At 40.6% G+C, this 12,947-nt stretch overlaps 1 protein-coding gene across 1 annotated transcript in view; it reads left to right on the top strand.

Moving 5' to 3' along the window:
- Positions 1–12,947, top strand: part of XYLB (xylulokinase) — a 142,623-nt gene that overhangs the window by 9,243 nt on the left and 120,433 nt on the right. Inside the window, exons 3-8 of the mRNA XM_077809500.1 lie at positions 851–920; positions 2,332–2,412; positions 3,931–4,017; positions 6,254–6,382; positions 8,209–8,274; positions 10,348–10,420. Coding sequence (XP_077665626.1) covers positions 851–920; positions 2,332–2,412; positions 3,931–4,017; positions 6,254–6,382; positions 8,209–8,274; positions 10,348–10,420 — 506 coding nt within the window. The remainder of the gene's footprint in view (positions 1–850; positions 921–2,331; positions 2,413–3,930; positions 4,018–6,253; positions 6,383–8,208; positions 8,275–10,347; positions 10,421–12,947) is intronic.

Genomic DNA, 12,947 nt, shown 5'->3' on the forward strand with positions numbered 1-12,947 from the left:
TGAGGGGAGATACAGGTGCAGTTGCCCTGAACTGTGACATAAAGTATCATGCGCACACACATTTTGCACACTAAGGCTTTGTCTGCACTACATCATTTACGGTGGTGCAGCTGCACTGATCCAGCTATCAGGGCCGGCTCTAGGCACCAGCAAAGCAAGCACTTGCTTGGGACGGCACATTTCTAGGGGCAGCATTCCGGCGCCAGCCATCATAGGCACCGACTCCATGGGTGCTCCGGGGCTGGAGCACCAACTGGGAAAAATTGGTGGCAGCTCCCCGTGCCCCCCCCCAACACAGCACTGTCTACACCAGCTCTTAGGTCGGTATAAATTATGTCGCTCGGGGTGTGGATTATTCACACCCCTGAGTGATGTAAGATGTACCGAAGTAATTTATAGTGTAGACAAGGGCTCACTTTGGATCGTCTTTGTGTGATATTTGGCTTTTAGTGTCAAATTGCCTTGTAGGACACCAGCATGAATATAAAAGACCAAGAGTTTACTGCTGCATGAGATCTGTGCAGGCGGACCCTTCCAACTATGCAGAGCCTCAGTGACTTCAAAGTACTGAGCAAATATAGGAGTCTACCCTCTTAGATCTCACTGCAGGATCAGGGACTTCTTTATTTTTTTTTCTCTGTGACTAGTCAAAATATCAAAATGTTAGTTCCAGAGAGCAGGCTGAATTTTCTAACTTTATTTTTATCCTTGCTGTGTACTAAATAGTAGTGTGTGTTCTTTGATCATAAATGATCATTTGAAAAAACTGCTTGGAGGGTGAAAAATGAACCAAATGTGAAAAAAGACAGGTTCCCCTCCCATCTCAAGAGAAAATACTGTCTTTCTGCAGGACTCATTGCGGTGTCCACGTCCACAGTGATAAGCTGACAGTGACTTCTCCTGTGTTAATGTGGGTCAAGGTAAGAACATGTTTTAATTTTGGTTGCCTGAGTATATTTGTGTTCTTATGATTCATCTTCTTAACTCAGGATTATAATTATGAGCAGCCATTAAGATTGTCATTCAAGCTAAGGTGTTTCGTTTGCTTGTTTTCTATTTCTTTTGCATGCAGATCTATCTCTTTGAAATGCAAATTTTCACATCATGAATAAGCGAAGCTGGAGTTCTTAAATTGTTATGCTTTTGTTTCTTCACTCTCCATTGTTTTTAATACTAGATACATGAAAAATAGAAGTTCTTTCATCACTGATTTTGAACGCATTTCAGCCCAGCCATAAATAAATATTGCATCTGCTGGATAGAATTTGGCTAATTTTCCTTCTTTTTTAATTAGGAAAACATTCTTTGTTTGCTGTCTTTGTTTCATATGGAAGAGGAGCCAGTTTGGCTTTGCTTTGTTTACTTCTTCGTTTGTGCAACATCAGAGTTAATTTCATCCTCTGAGAATAAGATTTATTAGCCAGTTTTTGTTTCCTTCTGCTGGTTGGCTGGCTGGTTCTGCAGCAGCTGATCATAAAACTTTGTAGTGCAGGCCCTTTATGATAATGGTAGAAAATATTTAGCTTAAAATACTGATGATTTCTTTTTGTATTCTAAAAACATATATTCATGATCCAGAAAAAAATTACTCATGTAGGTCCAGATTCTGTAACCTGTACTCACATTGAGTAGAATCTTACTATGTAAGTGGTCCTACTAAGGCAACTTGTCTAGTGACGTCATGAGTAAGGGTGGCAAAATCTAGGTCACAGCAATGAAAGTGTAAAGGTAGATTAATTTTTGGTCCTAAATTACTTCAGAGTGTCCTTTGAAAATCTCATGGCAAGGGCAAAATTTTCAGACTTGAGTGTCTAAAGGTTAAGCATTTAAATCCATATTTAGGTATCTGAATAAATCATCTGAATTTCAGAGGTGCTGAACGTCCATAGCTCCCACTGAAATCAGTGGGAGTTGAGGATGCTCAGCATCTTCCAAGATTGGACTTTGCCCCACAAAGAATTGCATAGGTTTTCCAACTGTAAGAACAAATAAATTGTCCCATTTTTCATCTATCAACCTCAACAATGTCTCTTTCATATATTGGAACCCACTGAAGACCAAACAAGAGCCAAGATGTAATGATTTGTCCTTTGTGATTCAACCTGTTTGAAGAATTTTTTTCTGTAGTTCCCTTTTTTAAAATGGGCTCCTGCTTAATAAACTAATGCATTCAATTTCTCAAAAAATCCCTAGTCATTAGCTAATTTTTCATTATCTGTTACTGAACCCTTATCAGTGATGACAGATACTTACAATTTAATTCTGAGGATTGTGAGTGTGCATAATTTGGTAGCTCATTACAATCACTCTTGATTCTGTTTGTTCTTGTAGGCTCTGGATATGATCTTGGAAAAGATGAAGTCTTCTGGTTTTAAGTTCTCTCATGTGAGAGCTTTTTCTGGGGCTGGACAGGTTAGTTTTTAAAGGGAAAAATTAGTTATATTGTATGTCCTCAACAGAGTATTAAGGAATAATGATACTTATTATTTAGGAGTATTACAATAGCATCTAAAGGACTCAATTAGGATCAAAGTTTCATTGTACCAGACACCGTACAAATACATAATAAGAGACAGACTCTGCCTGAAGATCTTAAAAGCTAATTTAATACAAGATGCAACTTGTATACAACTGCATGAAGAGATAGGACAGAGAGGACAAGGATAACAGTATAGTTACATAGACTAGCTGTGTGTACAACTAGATGGTTTCAAGTCATTTAAATTCTTCACACTTACGGGGTTCTATTATGGTTTTGCAAATTTGAGCCGTCCTTGGAGATGATGGAGGAGTTTGAGCAGCTGTGTCTGCAAGATTGTTCCACAGGCGCTCGAGGAGAGGGGAATGTAGTGAAGAGCTGAACATGTAAAATGTATTCGAGGTGTAGCAAGCATCCCTCTAATCAGAGCTCTTCATTTGCTGGGTGGTGCAACCTCAGGCATAATGGAAACCATATTCAGGAATAATGGAAACCAAACGATGGCTGCCTTGTGTGTAAATGTGCTGGGGATGTCTCCCCCTGTGCCTCTTGCTTAGGCACTTGTGTAGGGCTTCTCTAATTTAGCCTATATTGCATAGTGCCTTTCTTCTGAAGATGTCAAAGTGCTCAGACATTCATTCATCAATTAAGCCTCACACCATGCCTGTAAGGTAAGCAAGTCTTAGACCCATTTTGCAGTTGTGTAAAGTGAAGTGCAGAGAGATTAAGGCAGGCATTATCAAAAGTGCCCACTAATTTTTGGTGTATCAGTTGTCAGTTGCTCAGCTTCAAACTCCTAGGACTGGTTAATCAGAGGTGCTGAACTCTTGCAGTTTCCATGGACTTCAGCTAAAGGTTTGGATGCTCAGAGAATCAGGGGCTATATGTTTCAAGTTGAATACCCCAAATTAGTGGTGCCTAAGGGACTTGCTCTGGGTTACACAGTGAATTAGTGACAGACAAAGTACCTTGAATATGATTAAAGAACCCAGGCATTTTGATTCCCACTTCTCTGCTTTAATCAGTAGACAAAGAGTCTAACCCTGTGTGCCGGGTCCAAAATGACAGAAAGTCATTCTGTGGAGCTCTGGCTGCACTTTATAGCTGCCCTTCTGTGGTAGAATCATTGGGTAAGGTAATAGCTGCAACTAGCAATATTATAGAAGCGCCCACTAGATGCTGCTTTAATTAATGGTCTGCATTTTTGCCAGACAAACTCCTGTATTTGATGATTTGGCACATACATTGCTCATTCTTGAAATGTAATTAAATGATCTAATTGGCCTGGATGTCTCCAAAAAAGGTGAACTGTTTAATGAATTAATTAATCAATAAATTTGTGTCTCACTTTGAACATGGTTCTCCTCCATTTAATGTTCGAAATCCAGATTGGAATCTGTATTTGACATCCTGGGTGCCATCTTTAATTTAAAAATGTATATCCTTTACAGCAACATGGGAGCGTGTATTGGAAAGAAGGAGCCAGCCAAATTTTAAAGAATTTATCACCTGATCTTCCTTTACATCAGCTACTAAAGGTAATACGTGCAATGAAGAGCTTTGAAGGGAGAGTGAGCACACACACTCCTCTTTCTGACACTTAACAGTTGCTTGTTCCTTCCAAAATATTCCCTTTGCTTGTTTGTGTTAGAAGCCACTGCAGTATACTTTTTTTTTCTCCTATATCCCAGGGGTTTCAGTATTTCATCTTCCCCTGGCATGACAGCATACAATTTTGTTAAAACATGCAACGCCCCGTGAGCACCACAATGTATGATCTATTTATTGTTTTATAAAGCTTAATATTATTTTAACATCTTTGCCATTATGGATAATATGTTTAGATCTGATTTCCCATTCAACTCACAAGATTTTATTAGCAAGAATACTTACGTGAAACATGATAGACTTATCTCTGAAGGTTCAAACTATGGTCCAAGGAGTTCCTGTGCACAGGGTGGCTGCTTGGGGTTGTTTTGTGGCTTGTGGACATAGATTTGAAAAGCCTTCTCCTTTAAAGGTATAAGCAAAGGAGGCTCGTTCACCTGCACATGTACCAATGTGATATGTGCCAGCAATGCCCCTCTGCCATGTACATTGGCCAATCTGGACAGTCTCTACGCAAAAGAATAAATGGACACAAATCAGACGTCAAGAGTTAGAACATTCAAAAACCAGTTGGAGAACACTTCAATCTCTCTGGTCACTCGATTACAGACCTAAAAATGGCAATTCTTCAACAAAAAAACTTCAAAACCGGACTCCAACGAGAGACTGCTGAATTGGAATTAATTTGCAAACTGGACACCATTAAATTAGACTTGAATAAAGACTGGGAGTGGATGTGTCATTACACAAAATAAAACTATTTCCCCATGTTTATTTTCCGCCCTACTGTTCCTCACATGTTCTTGTCAACTGCTGGAAATGGCCCACCTCGATTATCACTACAAAAGGCTTTTTTTTTTTTCCCCCCCTCTCCTGCTGGTAATAGCTCACCTTACCTGATCACTCTTGTTACAGTCTGTATGGTAACACCCATTGTTTCATGTTCTCTGTGTATATAAATCCCCCTACTGTATTTTCCACTGCATGCATCCGATGAAGTGAGCTGTAGCTCACGAAAGCTTATGCTCAAATAAATTTGTTAGTCTCTAAAGTGCCACAAGTCCTCCTTTTCATCTTGAAACCAGCCTTTCCCACCTTGAGATCAGAAAGAACTTTTAAACATTTGACGAAGACATCTGTACAACTGGTCTATTCAAATCTTAAATGTGTATATCCTGATTCCCAAATGAAAATATTGTCTGCAATGAACATGTGAACCATCTGGGGACTGGGTTAAAATACTGCAAAGTGGTGTTCTGAATGTCAAATGAAGAATTCTCAAAAGACCATAACTAGTCATTGGAGACAACAATGTCAGTACAACCCCAATAAGAACAACAGTAGTTATCCATAGGGATAAATCCTGAAAACTGGAACAAAAGGACTATGCTGTGAGAGAACTATGCTGAAATAAAGCAGAGCTCAGGAACGGAATCCTTAGCCCCAGCATCTGCTTCAGGGCCTGGTAAACTGCATAGCTGGCCCATGGCTAGCTACTGCAAAATACGTAAAAGAGTGGCAGACACAGCTTGTTTCTCCTCTCCAATGTGAGGTTTGGCCTGGGGTTTTCACACTGTTTGCAAATCCACTGGCTATGTCTCCAACATGCTGGCTTATATGGATTGTAGATGGGTGTAGCGTCTGACAGTGGGGGATCTTCAGTGCAACAATGTGACATTTCCATGCACATGTTCTTGGTGTCCTCTAACGTGCTCTAAGCCTCTAACTGCCAGATGCTAGTACTGGATGACAGCCTCAGGGGATGGATCATTTGATAATTGCCCTGTTCGGTTCATTCCCTTTGAACCATCTGGCATTGGCCACTGTGAGAAGACAAGTTTCAGAGGGGTAGCCTTGTTAGTCTGTTTCAGCAAAAACAACGAGGAGTCTTGTGGCACCTTAAAGACTAACAAATTTATTAGAGCATAAGCTTTCGTGGGCTATGACCCTCTTTTTCAGATGTCTGGAGTGAAAATTACAGTAGTTTTTGTCAGAAGACAGGGATACTGGGCTAGAATTACCCTTGGTGTAACCCACTATGGCCGTTCTTATTTTCTGTTGTATTTGGGCCTAATACAGGCACAGATACCTTCTCAGGATTTGGTCATTAGTATGAAAGTCCCTCCTAGAGTGATAATCTTTTTGATGATTTATTTTTTTCCCCAGGCTTGTTTTTCGGTCAGTGACAGCCCTGTTTGGATGGATTCCAGTACTACTACCCAGTGCTTATCGCTTGAGAAAGCTGTTGGAGGGGCACAAAACCTAGCTAATATAACTGGTTCACGAGCATGCGAGGTGAGAACTGGAGGAGGAAAGAATGAAAATTCTTATAGAGGCACTGGTGCCTCATGGCAAACTTAGAAAATAATTCTGTCCACAGCCACTAAGTGTGATATCTGTATGAGGCTGAAACTCGTGAAAAGGTAAGTTTAGTCTGAATATTGACAAAAACTGTCTGGCAGTGAAATGTACTGGGCTTTGGAATAGCGTCACAAAGGAAGGGGTGATGTCCTGTTGCTTGGGAGTTGTAAAATTAGACTAGTCAAAGCACTAGAAAATGCATTGTATGAAGCAAACCTGCATTGGCAGAAAGAGTGACTGGATGAATTATTACTGTAAGTTACTTCTGTAATTCTGTGGGTCAGATCCTCAGCTGGTGGAGCTATGCTAATTTGCACAAGTTGAGGACCTGTCTCTGAGTTCAAGTGAGGAAAAAGATGCAGGAGCACATTAATTTCAATTTTTGCTTTCATGCAGATGCCCATAGCAATAAAATATATTACAGAGTGTTTCTAAATTTAATTTTAGTTAAATTAATAAATGTCTCTAAACAAGACATCCGGAGCCCCGCAACACCACTATCCAGCCCTACCCAACACCTATCTCTTCATAGGTAAGGGAGAAAAAATGGGCCTTTCAAGTGCTCTGTGGAGGCAAACAAACTCAGACGGTTGTGGACCTGGGGGATAAGTAAGTTCCAGAGGCCATAACAGAGAATGCCCCATCACCCCACCCTTTTTATTGCAGTGGGACTTCAGATCAGGCACCTCCTCCTACCAAAATTGTGACAATATGTCATGAAGTGAGAGGAGTCTTTTAGACGAGTGGTGAGCAAACTTTTCCAGTCCTGCCCCCCCATTACCATTCACGGAATTTGTTATGTCTCCCCCACTCATCACTTGTAATCTGAAGGAATCCCTTACTTCTGCACTGCTGCTGGCGGCAGTGCTGCCTTCAGAGCTGGGCAGCTGGGGCATTGATGTTTTTTGTGGTGCGGGAGGATAATTTTTTTATTCCTAGTCCTGTCCCGCCCCCAATACCCACTCTATTTTTATCCCACTCATGCTATTATGGCCGTGGGTCCTTTGGAGCCTGCAGGATCCCAGCTTCTTTGCGCCCCCCCAGAGAACCTCTTGCACCCCTCCAGTTTGTGTACCACTGTTTTAGACAAGTAGCATATGTAAATAGCACCTGGTTGTCAGTTTGTTAGTGATGGTGAGTTCATCAAAATATAGTCCTATCCATATGCATAGGTCTTTTTGATTCATTGTGCAGAGTGTGTGCTCATTTGAGTTGAAATGAAACTTTAAACAGTGCAAAAATGTTTCTTTTAACTTATAACAGGCAATGAATTAACTTAAAAAATTCAGTGAATCTTAAGCATTTTTCTTTTATATGATTTAATACATATATGAGAAATAATTATTCCTTAGCCATTAGTTATTTCTGGCTTGAAATACCCTGTCCCCCATTTACCCCACCCATACAAAGTTGTATAAGTTGGGAACCTTTTAAGGCTCTGGAGGCCAATGTTTGCATTGTATTGGGTTCCTCTGTATGTAATCAGTATGATTAATTCCATTGAACTGTCATTTCTGAAACATAAATTATGGATAGGAATGCTTTTTCACAGCTTTTTCCCAAAAGGTGAGCAAAATTCTCATAATGAGACTATGCATTATAGCCTGTTTAGTGCAGATTGCCTGCTGTGCACTGACGTTCATCATGCATCTGGCAAATTAAATATCCAGAGTGCAATGTACTGAACTCATTACACAGAGTTAATGATTATTGACTCCATTTAGTGTTTGTATTCCTAAGCATTTGCATTTCTTTCTCAGCGTTTTACAGGAAACCAGATCGCAAAGATTTACAGCCAGAATCCTGAGGTCTACGTACAAACTGAGGTTGGCTCAACTTCAGTCCACTTACTGGAAATCACAGTTGAAAATCTTTTAAATTTTTTAAAGAAAATATAAAAACGTTTTTGCTAAACAGAAGTACATTTTGTTTATTGAATTAGTTTTCATAATGCAAAATAGGTAATATAGAGGTGATGATTTTATAAAGTGGGTCTGGTTTTTTTAAATGGTCAGTTATTTGGCAGATGAAAATCAAATATCAGATCCTTTTAGAATGATGCATTTAACATTGTGAATGCTTGTGGGTCACAACATTTTGAATCGAAGTTTTAAAAAAGTAGGCCTTAATTTTACCTGCACAAAATTGCATTTGCACCAGTTTGTGCAGGTATTGCCACATTTGGTCACAGAAAGCAGTGATTATACACAGTTGATACACACACAGAACAGCTATTTGCATGCATCAGTGCAATGTTTGCTGATGCAAAACAGGTGCCAGGCAGTGTTACCCAGGAAAAACTGGAGGTTGAGTTGAGCCCTTTTTAACAGATTGGCCCTTGAAGGTTATTTTGATCTCTATAATTATAAAATGAATTACACATTTGAAACAAAAGTTTCCTTTTTTATTGACATTTCAGGAATCAACAATAACAATTATTATTTTAACTGCTCAAAGCTGAAAAACTGATGTTCTGCCTAAAGCAGTGATTGATACTTCATGCTTCAGAGCAAGGTGATAAACCCCTCTAATGCATGTTGGCAGTGCTGTACTTGAGGGAAGGACCTACATCCTGAAGCATGAGATCTGTCTGAGACTCCTGTTTTCGCATTTATTACTGCACTTGATAAAATTTCCAGGGCTTTTAAAATCCATTATCAATATGGACCAGTTGATTTCCTGCAGCAATAAGTCTCACAGGTTCAATATACCCTTTGTAAAGAAATGTTTTCTTTAATATTGTTCTGTCTGTATTTGCATGAATGTCATTGTGACACCTCTTATTCTAGTGTGGGATGGAGTGGAATGGATGGAAGACAGACTGTATATTCTGGTCCCAAATTAAGGCCAAATACAGAAGTGAATTAAACTGGGATCCCCAGTTGTGCTGAAAGGGATGTGGCAGTGCCATATTACAACCAGAGCCCCCAGGAGGAATTCTGTCTTGGTAAGAATTCCGCTTGAGGACCCTCAGGCAGCACACACTAGCTTGGCAGCTCACTACTTTATAGAGGATTCAGTGCGTTCCTTCCACTGTGCCAGCCTGTTTTGCTTGCTGATTTAGAGTTGAGCCAGAACCAACCTTTAGCCCAACACTCCTCATTCTCTTTCAGGCAGCTAGTGTCCATTGGAGCACGAGGAAGGGCATAGCCTGTGTTCCTCAGCCATGTTGAGATGTGTTCCTGGGTAGAGTCTCAAAAAGAGATAGAGGGTCATTAAACCCTACTGTCCTCATGATTCCATCTACAGTCTATCTCTGAGCAGTTAGTTTGCGGCATAGTAGCAGGTAGCATTGCAATGCATAGCTGATTGGTGTCAGAGGGCAGGGTTGTAAGGATGGTCTATGTTGCCTGACTTAGGAAGAAGTTAATGGACTCAGGAAGACAAGAGCCCATGTAGGGGTGATGGAAGAGTCTCTCGGAAGAGGCAGGAGAAATTTATAAGATCTATTCCTTGTTTAGCTTTGGTTTCCTTTTGGATTCACTGATGGATGGTGTTGGTATGGTTTCTGTGCTGTCATCCATGCTTTGATTTTTCCGTCTCCCTGTTTTTTTGTATGCAGACTTCTTTTTATTAAATTGTGGCCCTTGGGTACATCATGGCTGTGCAGTAATTCATGCTAAGGCAGAGTACACTAATATAGTGTGTGTATTTTGTATGTTTCAGAGCTAAAAGCTATTAAAAGCTTTTATTATGAGGTTCCTTTTTATATGGATGTCTTCTAAAAGCCCAGGCAGGAAAATTTTACTGGATAATCCTTGTAGTACTTCTTTTTCTGGTAGGCAGTACCCCTTGCTGAGATTTTATTAATATTTTGTTGCTTTTGTTTACTCAAACTGCATTTGCTTGGGCATGAATGTTGAGGGGAGTTACTATCTCAAGTTATCTTTTTGTTTCAGAGAATCTCTCTGGTTAGTAACTTTGCAGCATCTCTTTTTCTAAGTGCTTATGCACCCATCGATTACTGTGATGGTAAGTGTTGTGTCTCTTCTTTTTCGGGGGGGGGGGGGGTGACAGTCTAGCATGGCAGTTCCCCTTGTCTCCCCATCATGAGTAGGAGAGGGGCATGATGTTTCCTACATGTTTAAGTCTTATTGCTCTGATGATGAGTGTATTTGCACTTGTGGCTCTGCACTGAATTAATTATTCCCATTTTAGTGTTCATCTTAATTCTGTCAGCCCTTTGTCCACATGTGCACATCTGAAATGTCTGTCAGTTATAATTTTGCTTTCTGTTGCCTTAGACTTGACATTCCTGATATTTCTATTCTTCCGTTGTTTGGGTTGGGTCTCACAGCATGTAAATGAGCTTTCTCACCTTAATTGGTGGACAAATTTATAACAAAAACATCCTTTCTCCAAAATGTTTGTTAGCTGATGTTGTTAAATAGATGTTAACTAAAGCAAAAAATGAAAGGGTTTTAAACGATCTAAGTAAAAAATCCATTCCCTTTTCAATTGCTTGATGTCATCACTTTCTTGTGATGACATTGTCTTGGTATTTTTTCAGTCATCAAAGTGATCCAAGACAGGGTCTTAATTGCTAATTTAAAGAGAAAAACCAGCCCCCCCCACCCAAAAAAAACCCAAAAAACCCCAACCCAAAACAGGCTTTCTTTTGCATCATAACACAGGCAAAAAGGTGACTAGCCCAATTACTTTTTTCTTTGCAGGTTACCTTTAAGTTTCAGTAAGCTTCAGTAATAATTTTTGCGGGTCTGCACCATATTTCCCAGTGGGCCATATCCTGAAAGATGCTGAGCACCCATCGCTCCAATGATCATTAGTGCAGGTTATGGATAGTCAGCAAGTGCAACCCATTGACTTTATTGGGAGTTGAGGGTGCTTAGTCCCTCACAGGGTGCCTCAGCACTTTGGAGGATTAACCCCAATATACTAAACTAAAGCTGGTCAAAACTCTTTTGGATTTTTTGTGTGTGTGGAAAAAATGACTTTTCAAATGAAAAGAAAAATTTCATTTTGGTTGAAATTTTCCATTTGTTTTTCAATGAAAAACTAAAACGGTTTGGTTTTTGAAAACTGATTTCAGAGAGAGAAGATAGGGAGGAATGTAGCGGGTCTGGCACTGCACCGCCCCTTTGTGGCAAGGGTGGGATAGGAAGTCGGAACCTCACCACTCCCAAGTTCCTGTGCCTGTCTCTCTGTGGGCAGCCGGTTGCAGCCTAATGGCCTCCTTCCACACAATCACCCCTGGCTGGCGAGGTAGTGCAGCCTATCTGCCAGAGTCCATGTAACTTGCCCCAAGTATCTGGGCAGTGTGGCCCATACTGCCAGTCATCATCTAACCCCTGCTCACTGGGGCAGACTGCAATGTAATGGCCACTCATCACTGGCAAGGGGTTAGGACCAGCTGCCTCTGCTTATTCCCAGGCTACCCCTCTGCAGCCCCAGTACCTTTCTGGGCCTTTACCAAGGCCTGCAGGTTTATCAGGCTGGAGCTCCCCAGCTCCCTTTGCCTTTGCCTTTGCCCTTGCCTTTGCCCTTGCCTTTGCCCTTGCCCTTGCCCTTGCCCTTGCCCTTGCCCTTGCCCTTGCCCTGCTCTGCTCTGCTCTGCTCTGCTCTGCTCTGGGTACCTTGCTCCCAGACAGCTAGCCCTTTCCACTCCAGGGCTAGAGTGAGACTCCTCTGCTTCTGGCCCGCAGCCCTCTTATAAGGGCCAGCTGGGCCCTGATTAAGCCAGCCACACCTGTGGTCAGCTGCAGTCAGCTTCCCCTGGCTGTTCTTAATCCCTTTCCCTGCTGCAGCCCTCTCCAGGGCTGCTTTCAACCCCTTCAGGGCCAGAGTGGGGTGACCACCCCGCTTCAAGGAAAAACAACTTTTTCAGTTTTTGAAATGGAAATGTTTTTTGGTTTAGTCAAAAAAACCAAAACATTTTGTGAAAAACTTTGAACAAAATGGGAAACTTTTTGTTTCATTTGAAATTTTTCACAGATAACATATAGCATTCTAACCAGCTCTAACTTACACATACAGTGTCCTTCTAATTCTGTTGCTCCTCTGGACATTTAAATATGTAGAGTAAATATTCAGTCCTGAGGATATACAATTATTAAATATTTATGTGAAAAAGATGAGAGAATGAAGTAAGACATTACAGTGTCAGTCTTTACTAGACTGAAGATCATGTATTATTTAAGTTACATTCTATCTTCCATTCCCTTGTCTTCCATTAACATAATGGGAGATCATTCTAATTCCAGTAATAAAAAATAATTATTATGCAATAGTTATTTTGCTGCTGATTACAAAAGCCTGTTATTTTCTCATCTTCTACAATTTCCTGCAGTTCACCTGATCTCTTTCCATGAATCCTGTATATCGCATTTGGAAATACATCTCTCAAAATAATGTTCATATAATAGACTTCTATTCTTCATTTCTGTAGGTTTAACTTCAGGGCACATAGGCTTTAAAAGACCCTGTCAAGTTACACTAGAGGACTAAACAACTTATGTCTTTAAAGTTGTAGATTACACAA

Source organism: Eretmochelys imbricata, chromosome 2 (assembly GCF_965152235.1).
Source record: "Eretmochelys imbricata isolate rEreImb1 chromosome 2, rEreImb1.hap1, whole genome shotgun sequence".
Lineage (NCBI taxonomy): Eukaryota > Metazoa > Chordata > Testudines > Cheloniidae > Eretmochelys > Eretmochelys imbricata.